Genomic DNA, 11548 nt, shown 5'->3' with positions numbered 1-11548 from the left:
CTGGGAATGGCCTTCCCCCACCTTCTCACAAGCATCAAGTGAAGAAGGCAGGGCCAGTAATTGACACCAAAGATTGTGAAGGGGTTCACGATTGCATATCTTTGCCACCATTAGTGGCTTTTACAGCCTTGCAGAGTGCTCAGGCTGTGCAGCAAACTGTCTTCGATGATTTCGAGTTTGAAGATATTGACACCGCATTCCTAGATCTCGAACAATTTTTCCTGAATGATGGATTCTAGCTTGCCTTTATTGTGCCGTTTACTGGTTTTATTTCCAATTCCAATGACTCAGACGCATCATAGCTGCTTATAGAGAACTGGAAAGGTAGGTTTCCTGTGAGGGACATGGGAGCGTGGTTTTGCAGTTGTTAAAAAGTAGTCATTCTTTTTACTAGATATGAGCTGCTCATACATTTTTTTTTTAAATGTAAAGACAGGATGTATTTTGGTCTGTCTAGATGTAGACAGAGGATGTATCTTGGTCTGTCTAGATGTAGAGAGAGGATGTTTTGTATATAATACCAGTTCAAATGTATGTTGCATGGAATTAAAAGAGTGGATGAAGCTTCGAGTCACCGACACATGCGATATAAAGAAATTATTCAGCATGGGGAATGGAGCTCTTCGCACCATGGTCAGGGCATGTGGAGCTATAATGTGATATCAAGAGTTCTATTCGATATTCAAAATAAGTAAAGAATACAAGAAAATTATTTTGGACATTTTTAAAGACGAGTGATTATGACCTCCTTGTACAAAAAGTAAATGATTTCTTTATGTACAATTCCAACTATTTAATATAAGATGATATTTGTAACATAAAATTCAAAGGTACTACTAAAAATATTTCATGAGAATTTTATTAAGCCACAAATTTCCATTGCAAAAATGTGATGAGATGCTTTAAATTGGTGACAGTACCTTAGTAAAATCATCGCGTAATACACCCAACAGGTTTTCGAATTTTTTATAGGAAAGAGAATTTGCATGCTTGACCAAACAACTTACTTTTAGCACCCAAACGACAATTATTATGACATAGGCATCAAATTCCTCACAATAATGTAATTATAGCTTTTTGCTGAATTTTGACATGGATTTGAGATTTCACAGTAACTAAGCAAACATATGGACCACAAATTGGTTTTGAGTTTGTCACAAATCTGGCCTTCAACAAAAAATTCGACATTTCACATAAAAATTATCATCTGATTTTCTTTTTCGCAATTCAAAACGATTTTGATATCCACATTGAGGAGATTTATGTTTATCAAGAGGCCAATCACCGAAAAATTGTCAAACCAAGGCTAAGAATTTGGAAATAGCTTCACTGCAACTGAACTGAAGGACAATATAAAATGAAGGAGAAATTTAGTATATTTACAAACATGACCTACAGGACCAGATTTCTATTCCTAACAGAACACCACTATGTCTAAAGGCAGGGATATTAACTCCCATCAGAACAGGCAGTCCCAACTTTTTGCATTGCTGGTGACCTCATTAAACCTTCCCAGTTCGAGAACATTGTGTCGGCAATGCTTTTATCATAGTGGTGGTCGTCTTTTCTTCATTATGTTTGCAAAATAACCTCCAAGCGTTAACGATTCCTGCCTAAGTTTTAAGTCATATTGGGCTACCTTTTGCGGCCTGCAAGAATATGAACTATGTTCACGTTTCCATTGAAAGTTCACTCCCTGTGCACATCAACGAAGCTAAAACAGTAGTATCATGAGTGCTGTGGTTTACTCAATGAATGAATCAGAATCACATTACCAATAAAAGAAAAAAGCGCAAGTATCATGAATAAACCTGAGGTTGTGAGCTCGTGGTGGCAGCAAGCCAATGGTGAGGATAGGGAGATGGAGTCCTCGATTCTCGAATTACCATAACTGGACGGGGTGGAGTGCTCCTATTGGCAACGAGTCGTGGTGGTGCTTCTCTCATGACCCATAATATGACAATCGATGGAATCGATGAACCTAGATATAATTTTATTTTAATATAAGAAAGATCACACCAAGAGAACTGATTGAAAAAAAGACAAAGATATGGATTGTCAACAACAGTAAGGTGAAATGTGATTAGGGTGCTAGCGTGGAAAGCTATAACATTAAAATGTCACTGGTTTAAATGGTCGCTTACCCACCCATACAGTAATTGTCTAGCAACGGTTTAGCAACCGTTAAGGAACTTTTTCAGGCATGCATTGTCCAGAAAAAATTGTTCTTGATATCAGGGCTGCTAAACTGGATGCCAAGGGGATAACTTATTATCTTGCTCCTTTATTCTCTTATGTCAATGAGAATCAACTGAATGAGAATTTTACTAGATCCTAACCAAAAAAGTTACCAGTGAAAATCCACAACATATCCTGGGCTGGCAAAATCTTTGCTACAGTGTGTTAAAATACTGTTCGATTTCCTCAAATAGAAATCCTACGCAATAGGTTTTGTAGAATTGTGGTTTTGTGGGATTTAGCCAATGTAAATGGCCATTTAATTTGTTATAGATGGGTAGTATTTCATCTATTTATTCTCTTCTGCAAAGCCAATATAGAGAGAGAGAGAGAGAGGGAGAGAGAGAGATTTGAGGTCCAGCTAACATTGGGATATGGATATGTAAATGTAAAAGAATTTACCTATGAAATAATAAAAAGTTGTAATAAACGAAGAGTATATGCCATGCGCATCATCTGAATGCCAAGAATTTAAAACCTGCATCAGAATTGAAGGGGACTTCACTAAAGGCCACTTCATACAGAGTCATATAACCTTTCCTGGAGGGAGGAACTGTCATAACTCACAGGTATATCAGTAACAAGAGCTACTAAAGCGCATGAAGTGAAGCAGACAACAGCAGCTGCTGCTAAACCTGCCACCTACGTCAAGTAATAAACTGTCAATTTGAAACTATAAGCAAAGAGCAATAGCTCATCAAAGGTAGCCATTCGTCACCTTACACAAAATATCTATGATACCTATGAAGAAGCAACATTGGATTCCTAATACACAAGAGATGGTTCACACATTGTCAATGGCCAGTTTATGTTCTTGCCATATCAACAATCTCACGCAAAGTGATCGACTTCATGAATAAATTCAAATACCTTTCGCATCTCAGATGAAACTTTATCTGAACGTACTCTTCTCATCTTTAAGAATATGAGCAGACCTGAAAATCATCACAAGCCAAAGGAGAATAAAACTTCGAAGTATTAACTCATGAAAATTCACTGACACAAAAAACCTGTATTTATCAAAATTATTCAGAATTGGCTATGCATAATGAGAAATAAGAGAAAAATATTGAAACCCAACAAGCAACACAAAAAGAAATCGACCAAAAAAAGAAAAAATTAACAAAAAGGAACATTTGTGTAGAACACATATGAAGGTAAATGAAAGATGTCCACCAAGAAATCTACAGACGCACAAGACACATTTCTATAATGAGCCGAGGAAAATATTCTTATGTAGAGTTATATTTCATAGAATACTTAAGACTGGATGCCCTAGTTAAAAGCAACTGAACTAGTAAGATATAAGAAATGCACATGAAAAGGGGGCTGGAGGATAAGGGTTTGTCAAATGGAAGTACAGATCATAAAGTTAACAATCTTTTTTGATAAGTCCAAAGATAATAATATTGAATACTATGAATTTCTCTACCGGCAAAAAGGTTTTGATTAATGCATCTCATATTCCAACAAGACTTTGAATGCACTTTCAAAAGTTTGAATACACAGAAATGAGGGCAAACACCAAATGGAAGAAAAAATATCATCATCATCATCAAAGCCTTTTCCCAACTATTTGGGGTAGGCTATATTAAATCCTAGTATGTCATTCTGCTCTATCAAGGACCATACCCTCAGTGAAGTCATAAGTCCCCATATCTTTTCTCACTATTTCAACCATATCCTTTTGGGCTTTACCCCTTGTCATGTTTGAGCTTTCCACTTGAATCAACTCGTAACTCCTAATCAGTACTGTACTGGGTCTATACTCTACATGGCCAGCCTATTTAAGTCTACTCTATCTCATCTTATTGCCTATTGGAGCCACACCTAAGTTCTCCCTATTACATTCATTTCGAATTCTATCCCTTCTTGTCTTGCTACTCATCTATCTCAACATCCTCATTATAGCTACACTCATCCTATGAGCATGTTGTTTCTTGACTGCCCAACATTCAAGAAAAAAATAGAAAAAAAAAATATTAAGAGCATGATAGCTTTCTCTTTTATTTCAGTATGAACAGCTTACAGTTAATACCAAAGTTGTTCATATAAACTGCTATATTTCTTAATATCAACATTTGTGGTACTACTAAATCAAATCATCATCATCATTAGAGCCTTTTCCCAACTATTTGGGGTTGGCTAGTACTACTAAATCAAATCTAATATGTAAAATCATTTGGAGTGAACCTTCTCTCTTTGAAGAATACAGGGTTGCAGGTCTTTTTACCCAAAGAAGCCAAAAGATCTAAAGAATTTATACTAGTATAGCTTCGGCCTATTGGTCAAAGACCTAGTCTTTTGCTTCTTTGGCCAAACTGAAGTGAAGATGAACACACTGGTTTAGTCAAAATATACCCGTTAATTTGTAGTAATTCCCATACGTAGGAGGGGGCATCAAATGTATAGGACACATCTAAAATCTTTAACATCATTTGCTGCATCCTTTATCAAATTGTGCATATCAATGGATAGAAATGTATTTGAGCTAGAAAGATTGTAACATCAAGATAATATGATATTTACCCCATAATACATAAGTATTAAGTAACTCGAAAAGGATAATTCACACCAAGCCACTTGTGCTAGATTGCTTGAACGATATCTGATTCAGGACTCCGAGCAGTAGAAAAAAATTAATGAAGCTACCCATTGTGTACTTGTATGGTTACTTGGCCCAACATTACAGAATAGTTATTATGCAAATACTTCTTATGATACTGAAGTTCTCAAGTGGTCCTCATTATATGCCTTTCAGATATATGGTGGGATTTTGGTGTCAGCCAACCGATCCAAATGCAGTCTCCTTCAAAAATCCATATTAGAGATGAATTTTGGAATGAAAATTTTATAGGTTGATAATTTCGACCACCAAAATCTGGAAAAAAAAAAATAGTATCTCGAACCATAAAATAGACTTATTTTAAACAAAATTTCTGGAACATTCATCATAGTACATTTTAATTCCTTGCAGATCATCAGATCTTGTATTATTTTTTGAGTTGCACATGGATGTAAAGTGGGAATGCATCAGTGTGACTTAGGATCCTAAATCCACTCTAAGATGGATTAGTGGACACGACCCGCATTTTAATAGGACCGTATTTAAACTGTTCCCTTAAATATATCAGATTACCTGCTAAAATGGATAATAGGAGTTCCAGACCTTCTACTAAATCCAGATTTCAGTAACTACAAATAATGTTTTCTTAGACGATACTCTTTTGTGAAAATAATTGGTCCTATTCTTCATCTCTTGCAAGCCAGAGACACCATAAATTCGTCTATCAAGAAACCTATTAAATGCTTGATGCAAATCATAAAATTGCTCATCACCACTTTCCACTACCACAGTCAACTTGAATATCTAGTTAATGCTCGAAGCAAAAGAATCCTTACCATAGCAGGCCAGACCACCTCCAACGAGAAGGGTTATTACGGATAGTATATATGAATATATCTGCACAGTGAAGTATATTAGGATGCAAGTTATTTTCCAAACTTCATTTATGAAGCATTATGGAATTGATTGAAGGATACATAATCTCCCCGACATTGACAATCAAGCAATTGGAATTGATGGCACAACATTACAACTTTCTTATAGTATAACCCACAAAATCTTTTTTTTTTTTTTTTTTAATATCATTGTGTATCCCGTAAAATACCAACAAAGAAACCAGAATTATAAAAGGTAAGTGTAAAAAAATTTGGAAGACATACAATCAGAAGCTCAGATCATATACACACTCTCTTACCCGAGCCATAACTGAAGAATTGATTGGGTTTTTACCCATACCAACCCAAATTAGTACAGAAAATGCGACCATCAGAACCAAAATAAGCACAAGGACCTGATACATAAAAACCAAGTCAGAATGTCACACAAGACAAATAATGAAACCTAATCATCCCTAAAGTATGTTTCTTATTAAGTAGTTTCTCCAAACTTTGAAAACAAAATAAAGAGCATAAGAGGAACATTGAATAAGATTAATATTTTGACAGAGATAAGAAACTAAGTCAACATGTATTTACTCCCATACACACCATTATCACAAATTTTTGTCGGCTGCCTACATGAATGTGCCAAGAACAACATTTTCTATAATTTTCTGCTGATGTAGAGCCTGTTCTGTTCTTTGTCTTTTCCAGCAGTACTTGGTATACTTGGTCATCTTTGTCCTCTTCATCTTCATCAATTGCCTGATGGCAAAGATCAACCCTATTTAACCACCAGTATCAAATGCATAAGAACACAACATAACATTATATTCCCTTAGTATTGATGAAATTGGGTAGCAGATAAATTTTTTCTTAATTATTTAAGCAAAATCTGCACCAAAAATAAAATTGACAAAGTCCATCACTTTTGATAAACTATGTAGTTGGAGCAAACGAAAAGGACGGAAACTACATGGAGAACAAACCCAAGGATTCTCGGATAAATCAGGGAAGGGCCTCCAAGCTGTAGATCCAATTTCATAATTTGAGAAATGTCAATGTGTGAGAATTAGGATTATAAAATTTTAAGACTTTTCAGTTCTATCAACATTCCTACAAGTACTGGCAGGGATAAATCCAAACTTTTGCATCAAATTAAAGACCTAGTGAAAACTTATGCCAGAATGCTGGGTAGTATGATGTCTCTTTACAAAGACACTACCAGACCTTGCAGAGATCATCTATATCTACCCTCAGACCTCAAGAGTAATGCGCTTACATTCTTTAAGTAACACAACAAAAAAGATAAAATTGTTCAGAAAACAGAGATGTGCAAAAAATCCGGCTCTTAAATGTTAAAAGAAAGTTCCAGATTAAAATGTACCAGAAAGATAGAAGCAGAAGAAATGCTCCAAGAAACAGAATTTGAGGGAAGGCTGCAATAAAATAAGGAACATGAATAAAAGTTAGAGGCCACATAAAGCAAATAACAGGTCCTAGTTAAAAGAAGGTTTGAGAATAATAAGCTTGACTCAAAGAATCATGCCACATAACATACAAGAACTTACCCATTAAAATGAATCCACATGCATGTAGCCAGCAAAACCATCCATTGCAATTAGCAATAACATTGGACAAAAAGTAAATCAAGTAACCTGCAAGAAAAGGTGTCTCAGAAGCAATAGGCACAACTAAATTAAGGATCTTCGAATTATATACAAATGATTTAAGCAGATAAATGCAAGCTATCTAATTTTAGTCATGAAACACAGAAAGCTGCTAATAGCAGAATCTAGAGGATATGCAAAGACTGAAGTTAACCTGAAAATTTTTTTAAGTCCTCAAATATCAAACAAAATGGAAGTTAGGAATGTAAGAAGTTCAAGAAAAGTTAAAAATAAATCAAGAAATTTTAACATTTATGATACATTACCATTTCTACCATCCAATACAAGCAACCTACCCACTTCAACAACTTCAATAGAGGCACAAATACCAAGGAACCAAGGGTACCATTTAAGGAAAAATTGGATCCAAAGGAAAAACACAATTAGTATGACTTGTCAACTAATCTAGTCAGGCTTCTCTGACAAGAATGAGATTTGCAAAATTGTTTTCTTATTTATTGGCAAAATGTGCATGCTCACAACACAGCATCAACATTGTAAAAGGCAAGGAATGCAACCAACACTGGACACCATTTGCAATTGGTCACAGCAATGTCTGACAACAATTATGAAAACTCGCAAACTTAGTCACCAACAGCTGTTTCAACAAAAAACAAATTCATAACCTCTTCATCAACATTGAGACACAATGAAAGGTTATGTAACTTCAACTACTGAACTTCAATAGAATCATTCCTATCATTTGACCTTCATGATTCCTATCTGAATTAGAGATGAGTTGTACTCCATTTACAGAATGCCATATGATAGTCCACAAAAGATTAAGGCTAAAAGCAATAAGGCAATGGGTTAGAGTCAATCAAACATATAGATCAAATGCATATGCTTTTGGATAAAGCACAAACCAACCAACCACTTATATTTCTACGATTTTTTCTTTTCCACACAGTGGGTCTAGTAATATTCAAGAACAGAGGTCCACCAACCAATATCCATGCTGACGAGGAGTATCAAGGTGATGGGCGGGAAAAGTCATAGATTTAGGCATGAGTGGTCAAAATTAAGAGAGGTTCACTGAAAGAGAATTAATATTAAATATATCAGCTTATATTGGGTTAATTTAAGTTTTATAGGGATTTTAGGATAATTTAGGAAATAGAGGAAAGTAGATAGGTCATTATTTAATTACCAAGGGGCAAGACTGTCATTTCCATAGCTTTAGGTTTCCATTCAAATAAGTAGGGAGTCTGGTTCTACATGCAAGAATTAGAGAGATGGGGGCTAGATTAGATTTATGTTTCCTTGGTTGGAACTCAGATAAGAATAGGAAAGAGGGGTCTAATTTGTCTTTTATTTTTTTAAGATATATTTTACGTATAAAAGGGGGAGAGGTGTAACACTGGCGTGATATATAGTAACTCCGGACTTTACTTCAGCAGCAAATGTCTTCATGCTCCCTTTGAAAGTCTCATGATTTCTTGATGGTTCTCCCTTTACCATAGTTTTTACTTTTCTCCATTATTGCAATTTCTTGAGCTATTGTTTTATGGAGATTTTCTTACATCGAATTTGTATCAAAGCAAGTTCTTTCTCTGGGAACTTGTGTTTGATTAACTACCGGTAGGAGAGGTGGTCGTGAGAATGGTGTAAGATAAAATAGAACAGAAAAGATGAGATCTGGTAGAAGTTTGACTAGGATAGTTGGCGGATTAATGCAAATTGTTGATGATTTGTGTTGAGAAAAAGCCAAGAATCAAAACATGGCTAAAACCGGACCACATAAACGTTAGATGCCGAAGGGTCACGGGGCATCTGAATAGTCGCGATCCAATACGCACAGTGATAAGTCACAAACGGTGCTCGTCGTGAGAGGCAGTAACCATGCCCTCATGCCCTTTCGGCGATCATTTAATGGACGGCGGCAAGTCGCAGCCCCCTATGGTCGTGCTCGACGATGAGTTACGCGCGACAACAGTTGCGCACAGCGCTGAGTCATGCATGGCGATGGTCATGCACGACACTAAGTCATGCGCAATGATTATCATGCACATCGCTGACTTGGGTAGGCAAAGTGTGGTGACCAATGGTAAGGCCGGGCTTATGAAGCCTGGTGGAAGCCAAGTCCTCTAGCACAACTGTGCACTCCATGTTGTTCTTTGAAAGGGTGCTCACTGTGAAGAGGGCGTGTTCTCTATCATAGGCCAGTTCCTTGCCAGAAAGGTCTGCTTTGTATGTCTGAAATACTTGATCTAAAACCCTTCTACCCTCCTGAGGCGGGAGTAGCGTTTTGGCCTGTAACAGTCCTCTTTTCCTCAGATGCAAGAGTAGCACTAGGGGTCAACCATCTTCTTTTCCTCATATGCAAGAGCAACGATTGAGGTCAGCCGTCTTCTTTTCCTCAGATGCAAGAGCAACATTCCGGCGCAGCTACTCTCTTTTCTTCTGATGTGAGAGTAATACTGCATAATAGATTTGTAACCTCCCTAATAATGGGATTTTTGGCTTGTAACTCCTTCTAATACAATAAAAAGAGTTAAACTTTGTTTGAATTGTCTTGCTTCTTCTTTCCCTTTTTTCTTACCTTCTTTTTATTTGTACTTCCCTTTTTACTTTGTATTGAGTCTCTTTGAGAGCATATCAAGGAAAGTACTTCTTTAGATATTGCCCATTGATGGGCAGCATCACCTCCTCTCCATCAGGATGTGCCAGTATATAAGCCCCATTTGGCGAGACTTTCTTGACTATAAAAGGACCTTCCCACTTAAGTTTAAACTTCCCTTTGCACCGTCCATGCATAACGATCGGCCTTTTGACGGCTAGAACTAGATCCCCACGGGCGAATGAGCAGACTTTGACTGACTTGTCAAAGGCCCTCTTCATTCTACCCTGGTTGAGTCCGAGATTCTGCTAAGCTTTGAGCCTCTTTTCATCAAGTATGTCCAATTCTTGATACTGAAGTTTGACTCTCATCTTTGGTCAATCCTTGATGTATGGCGACACACAGTAATGTGAGCTGAATTTAAGAGGCAAGACTACTTCAATCCCATAGACCAGCGAATAAGGAGTGGAATCAGTGGCATTGCGTGTGGTGGTTCGATAGACCCACAATGCTTCAGGAAGCTTCTAATGCCAGTTCTTTTTTGTCTTTGATACTGACTTCCTTAACACGCTGCACAGGATTTTATTGAAAGCCTTAGCTAAGTTGTTCACTTGAGGGTGGTACATAGTTGAGTACTTCCACTCGAAACCAAACTGGTTAACTAAGCGATCAATGTGATGACTTTTGAATTGAGGGCCGTTGTCAGATATAATCCGGTCAGGCACCCCAAACTGGTATATGATGTGATCTCGCAAGCCGCTTTACCTAACCCATCTGGCTCTAGCCCTATCCTGGCCTCGACCTTGGCCCACCCTATCTCCCCATCCGCCTCTTCTCCTTTGTCAACACCAACCCTCTTCCTTCTTCTTTTGGGTCTGTTGAACAAGGTATTATCAGGCCATGCCATCGCAACCTTGATTGAGGTTCCAAACTCTCGATCCAATCAACCCCTGGAGATACCTCGCCTAGCCCCCCTGCCTCTCATCAACCTCTCTACCCCCACCTCCTCTCCTAGCCCCTCCACCTCTTCCTTAACCCTTTCCTCTTTCATCCCCCTGACCCCTATACTAGGAATCCACGTATCTCTATCCGTCTCCCTTTTTACCTTTTCATTCAATCTCAACCTTATCCCTTCAATCTTTTCGGCCTCCGACTCCCCCGCCTCTTCTGCATCCTCCCCAACTTCAACCTTCTTTCCCTAGCTCTACTTACTTTATTGGACTCCCACCTCCATCTTCCTCTTTAGCTCTATCTTCCCTCCCCTTCATCACCCACTATTCACATCAGGTTCTTCCTACCCCTTTGCATTCGAGCTCAAATCATCTGCTTTCCTGCTCTCAACCCTTACCTCTGAACCGCGCTACCCCAACCCCAATAGTCCCAGATCATCTTTCCCCCTTCCTGCGGCCTTCTACCATATCCATGAAGCCCTCTCTCCCACAACTCGAAAAACCTTGCAGCAGGTAGTTCACCCCAACCTATCTGCCAAAGCCTGTCTTCAAATGACTGTGCTTCCCTGTCCTCTCCCATATAAGTGGGATCAAGTTTCTTAGACAACATGGATAAAGCCCAGGGGAACATTAACTTAGTCATGAAGGTCATGGGCGTGGCCTACAATGGACCTCAGGAGGCTCTC

General features: G+C 37.9%; 1 protein-coding gene across 15 annotated transcripts in view; it reads right to left on the bottom strand.

Annotated features, from left to right (window-relative positions):
• Window positions 1–1187: 1187 nt before the first annotated feature.
• Window positions 1188–11548, bottom strand: part of CAND3 (tobamovirus multiplication protein) — a 41102-nt gene continuing 30741 nt past the window's right edge. For 2 of the 15 annotated variants that reach the window (XM_020669116.2, XM_088862310.1), the window contains 10 exons: window positions 7254–7340; window positions 7070–7121; window positions 6292–6466; window positions 6000–6095; window positions 5641–5701; window positions 3109–3173; window positions 2806–2880; window positions 2641–2716; window positions 1812–1981; window positions 1188–1714 (listed from right to left, as the gene is read on the bottom strand). In XM_020669116.2, coding sequence (XP_020524775.1) covers window positions 1706–1714; window positions 1812–1981; window positions 2641–2716; window positions 2806–2880; window positions 3109–3173; window positions 5641–5701; window positions 6000–6095; window positions 6292–6466; window positions 7070–7121; window positions 7254–7340 — 866 coding nt within the window. In that variant the 3' untranslated portion in view covers window positions 1188–1705. The remainder of the gene's footprint in view (window positions 1715–1811; window positions 1982–2640; window positions 2717–2805; window positions 2881–3108; window positions 3174–5640; window positions 5702–5999; window positions 6096–6291; window positions 6467–7069; window positions 7122–7253; window positions 7341–11548) is intronic. The other 13 variants (XM_020669115.2, XM_020669117.2, XM_011626212.3 and 10 more) reach the window with 8 other exon arrangements.

This window comes from Amborella trichopoda, chromosome 3 (genome assembly GCF_054954075.1).
Source record: "Amborella trichopoda isolate Santa Cruz 75 chromosome 3, AtrichopodaSantaCruz75HAP2 v2.0, whole genome shotgun sequence".
Lineage (NCBI taxonomy): Eukaryota > Viridiplantae > Streptophyta > Magnoliopsida > Amborellales > Amborellaceae > Amborella > Amborella trichopoda.
Note: the sequence above shows the minus strand (reverse complement) of the source record. Positions and strands in the feature narration are given on the sequence as shown.